This window comes from Oryzias latipes, chromosome 12 (genome assembly GCF_053564925.1).
Source record: "Oryzias latipes strain Hd-rR chromosome 12, Olatipes_Hd-rR_3.1".
Classification (NCBI taxonomy): Eukaryota; Metazoa; Chordata; class Actinopteri; order Beloniformes; family Adrianichthyidae; genus Oryzias; species Oryzias latipes.
In genome coordinates, this window is record NC_136248.1 from 14,492,072 (window position 1) to 14,506,096 (window position 14,025).

General features: G+C 38.9%; 1 protein-coding gene across 4 annotated transcripts in view; it reads right to left on the reverse strand.

Annotated features, from left to right (window-relative positions):
• Positions 1-14,025, reverse strand: part of LOC101158122 (poly [ADP-ribose] polymerase tankyrase-1) — a 91,575-nt gene that overhangs the window by 40,950 nt on the left and 36,600 nt on the right. For 2 of the 4 annotated variants that reach the window (XM_011481927.4, XM_011481926.4), the window contains exons 5-6: positions 7,300-7,336; positions 3,108-3,183 (exon numbers count right to left, since the gene is read on the reverse strand). In XM_011481927.4, coding sequence (XP_011480229.1) covers positions 3,108-3,183; positions 7,300-7,336 — 113 coding nt within the window. Of the gene's footprint in view, positions 1-3,107; positions 3,184-7,299; positions 7,337-7,525; positions 7,852-14,025 lie in introns of those variants that run through there. The other 2 variants (XM_078956175.1, XM_011481929.4) reach the window with 2 other exon arrangements.

Here is a 14,025-nt window from a genome sequence, read left to right on the forward strand (position 1 = left end):
GTTCTGTGGCAATTTGTATTTCTGTCAGGTTTAAAAACTGAGCTGCAGGGGACTACAGGGACTACTTCAACTAAAGCTAGAAAATAGAAAACTGGATAGTATTCTGTTTTTCCTTCCAGTCATTTATTCAAGGGACTAATCAGTCATAAACCAGACGGGGCTGCTGAAGCTCAGCAGTGCTGAACCCTGGGCTCAGGGCTTCCTGTAGACACATGTGGGACTGCTGGGGTTGCAGAATAATAATACAGATCTTCTCTCTGCACAACAGTGTACTTTGAGGTAAACCTGGCATTTCATTTAGCACATGTGGCATTGCCTCAAGCCCCTGAGGCTCATCCCTGCATTCCCACAGCACAGGTCTATGATGGCAGCGCCGTAATGAGATTGCCTGTCATTCTTTACATGGCTTCTAAGCTGTTACAGACTGATTCAGAGACTGGCTCTCATCTATCTGATAAGGATGACTTACTGATGTGATTTCCTTACATTTCTGTCCTTCAAAAATAGGAAAAGTCCAATTATGAAAGAAGGTACAACTCAGTGACCACCTCAATGTGAAAATATTCAATAAGAATCAGCTTGACAGTACAATTATTTCTTTGGAAAATAAAAATTGTAACCATGAAAAGTCTCCTTTAAGAAATTCCATTTCTTTATGCCTTTAACACAAGGTAGAAATTAGCTGGTAATCCTCCAAGGCTCCTAAACAAGTAATTTGATCAAAATCCAAAAGCTGGTGGGCTAACTTTTTATAGAATGACAATACATAAGAACTTCACTTAATACTTTCTGATGTGGACAGGAAAAAAAAGTCTGTTTTTTGTCTAAGATTGGTTGGTTTTTGTATTTGTTTTATATTTGACATACTAGATCTTTCAATGATATCAAGTGTGACCAACTGGGCCACAAACCTTTCAGTCTGTTGCTGAAATGCAGATCCAGAATTACAAGTGTCTCAAGACCAAGATTCTGATGTTTTTTCTACATTTTTGCAGTTCTGTAAAGTGAGTTCAGTTTGCAGTGTAAAAAAAGGAACTCTCAGTTTAATTAATATACTGTCATTAACAATAGTTTCTGAGTCAAACTTATCCATCCTTCTGATCAAACTCAAGTATTTTATTTTAAAAATTGACTGAATGTTTTGCATCACTGCAGGTTTGGACTTCCAGCAGAGTTTATCTGCTGTTTTCTTGTACAAAAGGCTTTCTTCCAAACAAACAATTTTTTCGCTGAATATAGCAGAGCCTGCATCAGAAAAACGCTGCCGGGCAACTGAAGGAATGACTCCGTTTTATGGGCAAGCGATCGGTTTCCGCTGCTGTTGCAGCAGAGTGTGATAGAGGTGTAGACCCCGGTGTTTCTCGGGGGTCACTGGGCTCGCCGGAGTCTAATGAGACTCGATTTAAGGAGCCACTGAAGCCTGAGTGAAATGTTAAACTCTCATCTCCGGCTTGCATGACTCCCGTGTCAACCGCCTCATTACAAATGTGCTTTAATTTTACATGATCTGTAAGAACGAATCCTCTGACAAATATAATTAAAAAATAATCTTTATCCTCAGTCAGACATTAGATATGAAGCATAGAAGGTTTTCCAGGCCTGACTGACACTAATCACAGAACATGCCATAAATCTCACTCAACTTTGACTTGGAGATCAAAGAAGGTAGGAGCGGTTTAAAGAGGTCAGCGCAGGGAATAAAACCTTAGTCATAAGTACAGGGATTTGACCCGTATGGGTGCTGCAGGTTTTTGGGTTGTCCGGACCCTTGGAGGATCGTAGAGAGGAGTGGCCGCATCTTAGGGACCATGCACGTGTGCCTTGCAGTTCACTTGAGGCTCGCACGGCTACCTTGTTGAATAAGAACGTATCACTCTGTCTAGTTTCTTCATCTCCAACAAATGAGCTGGATGCAAGGATCTCACAAGGATTACGCAATTATTATGTTAACAGCACTCACGGACCTTTGCGCAATCCACAGAATTTGGGAGATTGCAAAAATGAAATATCCGTACGACTTGCCTGCGACTCACCTATTTCACCCAACACAAGTATTAGCCAAGACCTGTCGTTTGTAGCATGCCGTGGGCAAAAATGTGTATTTTCACTCTACCACTCACAGAGCGGTCTACGACCTTGATGTGCGGGCAACCTGCGTGACCCGTACACGTCTGCCCATTTTTTTCCCTTCAGATAGCCTGTATCCACCCATAGGGCAGTTGTGACTAGAGCTGAAGAGCATTACTTTTTTTAAATGTTTGAACATAAGAAACAAGTTAAAATATGCAAATGTGTGATTCTTCCCTATATAACAAAAACATAAAAATTTGCTGCACAAACACGATGTCTAACAATTTCTTAAATTATTGCTAAGACTATAAGACAAAAACTTTTAATTTGAAGCTGTTGTGAGACACCTGACAAAAAAAATGAAAAGAGTTTAAATCAGGAAACCAGATCGTAGCATAAACTTCTGCCTTGGCTTAAGAGTTGCCTGGTATTACATCCTCCGTCTAATGTTGTCAGACCAACATGAATCACAAATAAGCAAAAGAAGAGCAACATTTTGTTGCATGTTTAATATTAATTTTAAAAATATGCTCTTCAAATTTCTTCCTGATGAATAATATTTAATTATTCAGCAGGACATCCTTGTCAAGGTTTTTTCCCCCTAAGAAAAAAACACTTTTTAAACAGAAGTACAAGTTTGCTGCACAAAATAATCCCCACTCCCACACAGAAAAGGAGACATTTAAAATGCACCATTTACAGAGTTTGCCTCTGTTTCTGAAAGTGCTTTGTGTGTTTCCAGGCGCCCATTATTGTTCAGTATGTGTGTAAATTTATTCAGTTGAAGGTTTTGTGTCTTTTTCTATTAATTTTAATGACTAACAGCCGAGGAAAGCAGCTCATGCCTGCTGGTAAGTGCATGCATTAATTCAAACAGCCAAAACCCACAGACAATTTGACTTATCTGGTTGAAATAAAAATAAAAATAACAAAAAGAAGCCACTAGCAGGTTGGTTTTCTAACTCTCATAACAGTACAGATACACAGCCACTCTGAAAACCCCACCAAGCTGTTTGTGCGCCACACTTTGCTCTTACCTTGCGGCCGTCGCTGGCATGGCAGTTGACATTTAGCGGTGTAAGTAAGGCCATTAGCTTCTCCTCGTTTCCACTCCTGCAAATGTGAGCAGAACATACATCATGCAGGGAACATCCATCGGCAAGAAGGATTAGCAGAGAAGAAAGGGAAGGAGATGAGAAAAATGTGGTAAAATGGCTGCAAGTCAAACTTCAGAAATGTCTTTCCACAGCAAATATGCAAAAAATTCTTCTAAACTTGTTCCTCACGCAGCCTTAGCAGCAAACAAACAAATCTGTGTCGTTGATTTCTGTTCACACAGCTACTGTCTTGACAATGAAATGGACACCAAGGTACCAATCAGGAAAGCTATCTGATCAGACCACTACTACCACAACAGCCTCGGAAGGAAGAACAGTCTAGTGATTTTTATTTTACTTTTTAAAGACTATCCTCCTATTTCTTTCCTCCACATCAAACACGTTTATTCCCTGCTTTTGGTGGAGCCTCTTGGCCCTTCTCTTTTTTCCCGTTTTCACTTTCTTTTAAAGAAAAATTCATTTACATTCTCCATTCCAAACTTAAGCGCCCCTCTTCTCCTTTGTTCATCTAATTTACTGCTTTTCTTTCAAGTTCACATAACTGCTCTTTTATGTCTGCCGCCCTGCAGCACCTTTTTCACCTACTCCATTCATGCTTTATCCTGAACTCCTACCAGGCTTCACACCTTTACCCATATTCCACGGCTGCTATAAAGTTTTAATAAAAGAAAGGAATTAGGGAATATAAAATGAAATTGGTAAATACGGAACAAAGAAAAAATAAGAAATGATTTAAAATGCGTATAAATCAAAGATGGGGATTTCGTCTTGAGTCACAGGTATGACTCGGGCAACGACTTGACCTAAAAAACTCGAAATTTTGAGTTAAAATTTCCACTTTAGGACTTTTCAACAATGATTATTTTCTACTTATATTGCCTTAACCCCCACACCTGCTGTCATGTCAGGTAGTTATTTAGTTCCGTTTGTTGAATTATGGAATAGCAAACAAGACCTCACTTACTTGTGACATAAAACGACTGGAACACCTAGCTGGAGGTAAAGCTGAATATAAATTGCACAAATTCTAATCTAGACTACATATTTTGTAGACTCTTTGCTTACTCTGTAAGTAAAAAGTAGAACTTTTTTGTGTTTTTTAACCTTTTCACCTCTATTTTTTGTCTGTTTAAGCCTATTTAGTCACTTAAAATGATTGGAATTCTCAGAAAATTAAAGATTTTTAATTCTTTAAAAAGAATGTTACATTTGTACTGATAAGAAAAGAAGAACAAAATTATTAGTTGATCAAAGAGTTTAAGCCATAAGAACCCAGACCCATTTTTCCTGAAAAATACAAGTAGAATATAACACAAACCAAGTGGACCACTAAACACACTTGTGATATTTTTCTGTTACACTGATGTCACCATGGGTTTTTACGGATTAAGTTATGTTAATGGGGTCATCCAACAATAAACTTGGTCAATATTTTGAACAGCTGTGGGATTTTCCAGCCTCTGACTTGTAGGAAGCATTTAAGGCTCTTTAATCAATTTGACTTTGGAACCACACAACCTTTGTTTTGTCTCTCAAATCTGACCTGTGTCTTATTTCAACCATCAAGTTCAACAAAAATGTTAATTTGAAGCATTTTTGTAGTCATCATTGTCAGGAGAGACTCTTACAGAGAAGCATTTGTAGTTGACAAATTTACAGTTTCGATCTACTGCTTTTTTAAAAACCTATTATGCAACTGATTCAATGGGTCAGCAAAGTTATTAAAAAGCTCAAAGTCCACAACAAAAGTGGAGATACTCTGCAAGAAACAAGTTCCTGAACTGCTGTTCAGAATTCCTCCATTATCCAACAAGGTTGGATGTACTTCCTTGTCTGGTACAACTCAAGAGGCTCAATCAGTTACCAATCAGATAAGTTTAGGTCCTCAAGCTGAGTTTTTTTCTAAAGCTAAACAGAATGAGTTGCAGACTTATGTTACATCCATTAGATAGAATGCAGTCTTTAAATTGCATGGGTTTATAAAGTAAGACCTAGAAATAAAAGAAAAAAAATAGTCTTAAACATCTGGAGTTTAAATTAGATAAATTCAACAGAGACTCACGGGCATGAACTTATTTAGCAAAAATTCAAGTGTGTTTGTGGTTAGACTGCAGAGACCTTGTCCCTTCATGTATTGGTCATTTTGCTTTGTGTTTTCTACCACTGCATGCTGTGCTAACTTAAGTTTAGCAAGGTATATAAGTGCTTGATTCCTGTCTAGAATATGTTTGTTTACAAAAGAGAATTTTGAGTTTCTGTGTTCTGAAGCATAAAAAAAGCTGCTATAATTCTCCCTCCACCACACAGTGCAACAGTAAAAAAGTATATGTTGGTGTTAATATGGTGGCAGTAAGTGGCTGAGGAGATACAAAATGAAGTTAAACACCCTGCTTTAGTCTCAAAATGACAACATTCCTGTAGATCACTTTGGTTAAATCTATTGTGTGTATATGTGGATTGGACCGAGTGAGTGTAACGTCACCCATAGAAAATGACGTGCTTCTGGTTCCAACAAAATGAAATTGATTTGATCACCAATATTTTGCAATATGGCCGTTGCCCTGTTGGAATCGGAAATTGTCAGTAAGTGGTGAGTGGTCCATCATTTCTATTGGCAACCACTCTCATAAATCAGGGGTGAGCTTGTTGAAGGAACACACCCCTACCACTAAAAGCGGACTCGAGAGCTTTCTGTCAATTAGACCCTTCAAACGTTCAATATGAGACTACATTATCAAATATCTTTAGAAAAAATTGGATTAGCACGACCATGTTAAAAAAAAAAAGGTAGCAGAGTAAGAATGGTGAATCTGACAAATAGAATGAGTAAAAACTGTTTATTTCTCAATAAAAGTCTATGGGAATTTGGTTTCTTGGAACCAGCCGATACCTGTGCTGGGAATGTGAAGGGGGGAGAGGTCACTCAGTCCAGTTCTTATATACAGTCAGTGGTAATATCTAAACCAACCGTTTTTTCCCTCTTTTTGATTGCACAAGAGGCTCTCTACAATCCCTGATGACATTCTCTCTGTTTGGAATTATGCTCATCAACTGGTTATGCTCATTGTAAATCAGATCAACTGTGAAAACTGATGATAGAAGTCACACAAATATTACTGCCATCGTTTACTGCAAATGACTGCAGCCAGATTGGGTTAAGAACTCTGAGTTCTTCACGATTCTTAAATCGTTTGCTTGATTTATCAGGATAAACCGGATTTCTAGTTTTTTTGTCTCAAAAGAGAAGGGACAAACTACTGAAAACTGATGTCAGAGCAGTTAAGGTGAAATGAATGACAGTGTCAAAGTTTTTTATAGTCTTACATATAGAAAAATACAAGCTCAATACAATTTTAAATTAATAAAGAATAAACGCTTTACAATGACGTGTGATGAGGCTGTCAGTGCCTCAGCTGTGAGACTCCCACATTGGGTCTAAAGTTTGCACTTAATCAGCCAAAACGCCCCATAATACACTGGGGTATTTCTAGGCTAAGCCAGCTGCCCTCTTATGTTGATGTGCGTATTTGCATGTGTAGCTGAAATAGAGAGGGGAGGGGAGACCAAGGCACCGAGCTCCCGGCCGCCCACATCCAAACCCAAAATGAGAGCTATTCCACTTCCACATGCAGGAGACGGAAACACACAAACACAGCCCACATGCACTGACTGCCAGCATCCACAGCATCCCTCCTAAATGCGTGTGTGTCAGTGACCCGTAAGTGCTGAGCTCTCTGGATCCGAAATACCTGACTAGTGTGGGAGCTAAGTGTGTTAGTATAAACATTTCAATCCAAACAGAGGTCCAGCAAAATGACAGGAAACCAGGAAGAATCATAAAATACATCAAAGAAGAATTAAAAATAATAATAATAATACCGGTAATTAAAAAAAAACATTTTTTTTTTTTTGACAATGAAGGGTGGACAAACTGGGAAGACGAAAAAAAGTAAGCTAGGTAAGAGATGAGTCAGCCAACAAATATGGGAGAACAAAAAGGAGGAAACATGCATGTGAGGTTTTACCAGGTAGGAAGAGGAGTAACAAAGATGGTAAACAGGAGATGAGATAAACAAATGAAAACAAAGAGCAGGCACAGTCTGGTACTCACCTTGCCGCCTCCAGCAGCTCATCCTTCTTGTATTCACCTAGATGGTTACAGAAGATCATGGAGTCAGACAGCGGTCCACTAATACACATCAACCACACAGAGACGCACATGATCAAGCACACAAAACAAACAGGGAACGGTCCACACACTGGAGAGGAACACCATCTTTCTTCCTACATAACCCCCCCATCCGTCTATTTCTCTGCCATTCCCACTCAGTGCGCACCCCTCTGGCTACGGTTGCCGTGACGATGTGTTGCCGGCAGCGACCACAGCCCGTTCATTGTTTGGGCGACGAGCGGCGGTCTGACACGCGCTCTGCCTTTATCCATCTGTGTGTCTGTCCATCCCGCCCTCCTTTGCCGCGTTGTTCTCCGGCGCCTCGGCCGCTGCTCGCACTGCTTCCCATCACCCCCCGTCTCTCATCCTCTGTCCCCGTCTCTCCCCCTCTACTGTTCCCCTGTATGGTTCCAGCGTCTTTTTTTTTTCTCTCGTCTTTTAGCGAGGGCTTAGGGGGCGCAGTTACCAGGAAAAAAATAACATAACAGAGATAAACAAACCCCTCCCCCTATTTCCCTCGCCCATCTTCCTCTTCATTGCTGCCTTCCTGCTACCACAGTCACAATAAACACACCTTTGCATATGCAAATCTTTAGATGGGGACGTAACACAGGAAGAGTGTGTGTGTGTGTGTGTGTGTGTGTGTGTGTGGGGGGGGGGCTTCTACTGTAGGTGTGTTTTTCCTTCACATAACTATAACATTCAATAAAACACAGATGGTAGAAGATTTTTACTTTAATTTGTTTTGCAGATGCACCAAAATAAAGTCAGGATGACATTCATCTGACACTGATGTTGCTTCACCATATGATGAAGTACACATGCCCCTCATAAAGGTGCTCTAAAAAAGTCTTTTTAACAGTAAAGTCAGCTACAGAAACAGCTGACCGATGCTTTTTCTAAACGCCAGCTGACACATTCACTTCCCACAGTCAGAGCTGCAAAAGAAAAAGAAAAAACTGGGTCTGGAAAGAAGCTTCAAGAACTGCAAAGATGCTAGGAGTTCAAAATTCAGAGAACACGTGAGAAGAAAAATAACCCATCAAAGGCCGTGCAACATTTTTCCTGTGGGCAGAAATGTGGTCAAGTCTCGACACAACCAACCACTGATTGCAATATCAACTCTCACTGTGAATATGTTTAAAGAGGCTAGAAACTGCTTACTATCTAGTTTAAGTTCCAGCTTGAACACGACTCAGTGTGAGAAACATTTCTTGAAAATCTAATTTTAGTGTGTTTTAGACCGTTTCAGTGCATGCCTGCACAGCCCAGACACATCCCATTTCTAAATATTCTCCAAGCATGTGTGTGGTTATTCATACCCACTGATGAACAGACAAGGGTTTAGACCAGATTAGGTTTTATGAGGCTTCATTAAGCAGAGACTTCTGGCTAGCTGTTTTATCTAATAAAAAAAAATTCAGATCATACATAAGATACTTAATAATAATAATTATCCATTTTATTTCAAAGCGCTTTTCAAAACACTCAAGGACACTGTACAGATTGTAAGTAAGTAAGTAAGTAAAACACAATAGAATCACTATCAAAATTTTAAAAACACAAAAACAAGGAATAGAAAATGAATGAAAAAATAAGTTTTGAGTCTGGATTTCAAAATGGAAAAGGAAGAACTGTTACGGAGGTCAGGGGGAAAGACCCATTGTGATGAAAGTTGTGCTTTTAGTGTTTTTAACATGTTCTTGAGTCTTTTTTCAGATGATGAAGACATATATGAGGAAAATTAAGCCTTAAATTGCCTGTCTGAGTATTTCTTTATTCAAATTGTTTTGAACGAGTAGCTGACATAAAAGACAGCTCGTGTGTTATGCCGAAAATTTGACGGGAAGGCCACTAGCTGCCTGCTCTGCTCCATTCTGATGCATTCATTTGTAGACGACTAGATCCATGTACGTCTTTGTTTTCCTCGTCTGAGCTGGCATCTGGCTCTAAACTGCTGCCCAGCTGGATAGCTCCAACATTGCTCACCATTTTTTTATTGCACCATTAATGTTGGGTTGGGGGTGTGAGGGGCTGTGGGCTAGCAGGAGAGCGTGCAAACAGATAGCTCAGTTGTGGGTGATGGGAAGATGGGGTGGGGTTGCTCCATGCCAACATATAAACATTGTAGTGTCAGCAGCGCGGCTCCCATAATAATATATGAAATCAGGATTCAGGCTCCCCCCCCCTTTTTAAGCTTCATCCGTCTCTTCTGTCTCCTTTGTCTTCCTCTTGTCTGAATTTGATGAAAGTTACATTTGTATTATATATTTACTTGTTCGCAGGATTAGTGTCATAAATGCAGAATTTCAGTTTGGGTTTAAAATCTTTTGTTTTTATCTGCTGGCACCGTTTCAGAGATCAGCAAACAGAAACAACATCACATGGGTCAAAACGTCTCCGAATATAGGAATTAATGTTTACTTTGATGTAAATAATATATGGAGGGCTTGGCAAACACTGCACTTGAGTCAAACATTAACTCTCTTTGAAGCTTTTTCTTCATATGTGCGTGTGAAATGTAGAAAAAAAACAAAAATGGCTATTTTTTTCATTCATTACCTAAATCGAAACAGTAAGCTGCCATACATTTATGTGGGGTTTTTGCAAGAGCTCTAAAGCGAGAGAGGCAGGGGTGGGGCTTCCATTTCCAGCATTACTCATGCTGATCTTAAAACTCCTAACATGGAAGACGCCACATCGTTTGTTAGATGCAGAAGTTCTTTTAATTAATCGGTTTATTCATTAAAGGTTGGATTAGTGAGCAAACGGCAGAAACACGTTCAGTAGCTGTGATGTAGTCTTGTTGACAAAAGAACAAAGAAAAACACAGCAGCAGCTGCACACAAAGTTTGTTCTTATCATTAAGGCCAATCCTTCACTGGAAGTTGCATTCTGGGAATTTATCCCTTTGGTCTGATTTAATGTTTGGATTGAAGATAAAAATGACAAATATGAGCATTTATCAAGAACCTGTTTTTAAAAGATGAACAAGAAGACTGTGTTAGTACACAAGTATAGAAAAAAAGTATGAAAATATAAACATTCATCCATCCATCATCTATTCCCCCGAGTCAAGGACACAACAATCTGTCAATACATGAATGCATTTGTAGTCATTTAGTCTAAAAACCCTGGAGCAATGATAAGTGTAGGATAAGACAACAGGAGCATAACAATGTAAAGAAGTTTGAGTGCAAAAGCAGCATCAGCAGCTCTGAGCTCGTAACACTACACTGCTGAAAAGTGAAATGGGAGCTTGTTCAACCACCAGACTGAAATGACATATTTGTGCAACAAAGTTCATCTCACAGAGCTGCGGGAGACGTGAAGACGGATCCAAACGAAGACAAAAAAAAAGGGAAATACGGAAAAAAATATCAAAGGAAGAGGGAAATATGCGTCAAGAATAAATGGAAGAAAGGGCAACAATAATACAGCGTGTTTACGTGGAGCAGACGGAGGGGCTGGGTCAGATGGAGTAAAGAAGAAAAAGGTTACAGGAAAAGGAACAGAGGAAGGAGGGAGGAACAAAGGATTTGTAGATGAAAGAGAGAAGAGATGATTAGGAATCAGGAGGCTGACATGCATGGATTTGGCACAGGATAATTGGTGTTGGAGCAGCTCAGGCCAAACTGTGTTAAGATGAAGAAAGGGGGGAAAGGACCAAAAAAGAAAAGACAGGAAATCATAATAAGGAAATACAAAGACGAAGGATCAACGGTCGAGGAAATCCAAGTAAAATAAAACTCTTACACAATTTATGTACAAAGGGATTTAGCAAATTGTAAAGACTTTCTCATGCTACCGCTCTTTAATATTGACCTTTTTCCCTGAACTGCATCTTCAAAACATCCACAGAAAATTAATTCACATGCTTTTTGTTGTTATGTAAATGATTTTGTAAGTGGGATTATTTTACGCAAAATAATGAATTTCTAAGTTTTAAATTGTGTTCTTAAACAGCTGAGAAAATTTTATGATCAATTACTTAAGAAAATATAAAAACTATAATATCCTGCATTGAATTAAGGTTTTTGTTACATAATTAGAATCTCAAAAGCCATCATTTAAATGTTTGACCTATATTAAAACACAAAAAAGCATAACATAACAGCTCTGCCACTATGTTCATTCAGTTGTGTAAAATCTATAGACTGTATAATAGAACTGGACTGAGTGCCCCCCCCGACACACGCTCAAAACAGGAAGTACCCACTGGCTCCAAAAAGCCAAAATCCCAAAGACTTCCATTGAGAAATGAACACCTATTACTCAGTCATTCTGTTTTTCCGAATAACCATTCTTGCTCTGCCACATTTTTTAACATGTTCTTCCTAAACCTTAATTTTATGGTTTTTATTCAAGTTGTAAACTGACCAATCAGATGCCTCGATAAAATAATGTGTCAGAAGTTCAAACTGTTTGATCAACAGATTCTCCTGAGCCCGCTTTCAATTGGTAGGGGTTGGGATTTCCAACAAGCTCACTCCTGATTGTCAAGAGTGGTGGTCATAGAAACATTGCCTCAGACTGACTTGGACCAATCACTACTTACTGACCTTGTCTGGCTCCAACATAGCGGCATCACTATCGCAAAAAGATGGAGACTAATTTGACTTTATTTTCATTTTGTTGGAGCCGGACGCAAGTCCTTTTTTATGGATGACGTTGCATTCGCTCAGTTCAGTTCTCATTTATAGTCTATGATAAAATCACACACCAAGATTTGACTAAAATGATTTTTTATGGATTGATTTTTCTGTTGAAACTTATAAGCACCTCAGGAGTGAGTATCACAAAACTGTAAGAGGAGTAGTCATGCATTGACTATTATAGCGGCTGGATAGCTCAGTTGGTTAAGCACATGGGTAATCAGGGTTCAAGTCCCAGGAGGCCTAATGAGGTTCATCCACTGAGGCCCTTTGGGTAATCCCCTTTTCTTTCACCAAAAGGGGATGGTGCCAGTCCCCAGTCCAGATAAAATACAAGGGTTGTGCCAGTTTGAAATTGTGGATATGGTAATAGATGGCTACCATTATTTTACTATGGCTTTTTAAACTAAACCTCACTCAGGAAAAAAGCTTGAGGTTTCTTTAAACACCGTGTCATGATAGGTTCATGTAACTCTGATTTACATTTGCCCTAAAAATTCATCGTTAGCTGAAGTTATAAAACACTAAAAAAAGATTGTTATGGTAAGAGAAGCATTTTAAACCTTTCACAAAAATGTGACCAGAGGTTTTGTTCATTAATGGAAACAGAGCTTTGTACAACAGTGTCTATATATGTGTGAAAGTTAATTTATCCAGGATGGTTCCACAGTAAAAAGAAAAATTAAAAAAATGTTTTACAAAGGATCATCTGACATGGTTTTTGAAGTCTCATCCAGAAGGCATCTAAGAATCTTTTTTTAAGTTAAAAGTTCTGCACCAAAGTGCAACAACAAAATTGACAAGAATCATGTCACTTTTTTTTTTCAATAATCAACAAAAAAGTTATTTAATGACTTTTTCAGGACCGCAGCTGCAATTTCTCTCTCTGTAACCTAACATTCAAAACTGCTTCTCTTAAAATACAGTTAGAGTTAATTATGAATCACTTTAAACTATCAACTATCTACCTTGTTTTATTTTTTTACTTGTCTATTGATATAAAAGTGCCTGCATGTCCGCTGCAGCATAAAAGCATTTTATACTTTCTTTAAGAAAAGTGGGTGAATGTAATATTATTATGCTCTTTCTTCAAGCTGCTTTCATTCTTTCACAGCAAAGCTGCAGGCGGTAGTTTTTCCGTTTCATTCTTCTACCAGTTGTGCAATTTCAAGGAGGTGATTAAGTCCTGGGATAACTTTGTTGTTCTAAAAATATTTCTCCACGGTTTATTTTTCCTTAAATTGTATTACAAGCAGTTTGCACAAACAGTAAAAGAAATACAGCAAAGGCACATGATCTGGAAAGCATCATGGCAGCAGTGGAGTGACAGGTTCAGTGACATCTTGCATGAGGGTCCGTGTACTGCCTGTCACTAATAGTGTCACTCTTCAGGATTAAATCCAGAGGCTGACCTCTGCACTGTCCCAGGCCGAGCAAAGCCGGACTAAATCAATATACTACCTCCACCGTGTTTAACAATTCTTATATATCTGATCAATCTTGAGTCTATGCATTCCTACAGTTTGTATTTAAATTTTTTTATTGTTTCAACTAATTTCTATTTAAATAAAATGTGGACAAGGTGAGGAAGCCATTTATCGTGGCTTGTTGACAAGGGACTATCATGAGTTACCATAGCAACAGCCTTGAATAATCTTTAGGGTCCAATAAATTTTAAATCAGTATATATGTGTTGATAAGTAATATGAATGAGCATAACCCAAATCTGCTCATGAAACATTCGTTCAAATGTTAGCTGCATGTTTGATGTGTTTACACATTCAAGAAGAGCAACGACAAGCAAACGTGCGGCGTTGGACGCAGGAGAATGGGAATGTTCAGGTATGTGTGCGAAAGTGTGTCTATTTGTGTGTGCGTGACCGTCCTGCTGACTCCAAACAGTTGAGACAAGGACATGTTCTGCTCGACAAGCCAGCTGCCTCCTGAATAATGATATTATGCCTGCTCGAGTGTGTATGTGTCACTCCCTTAGCTGCATGCTGTCCACACC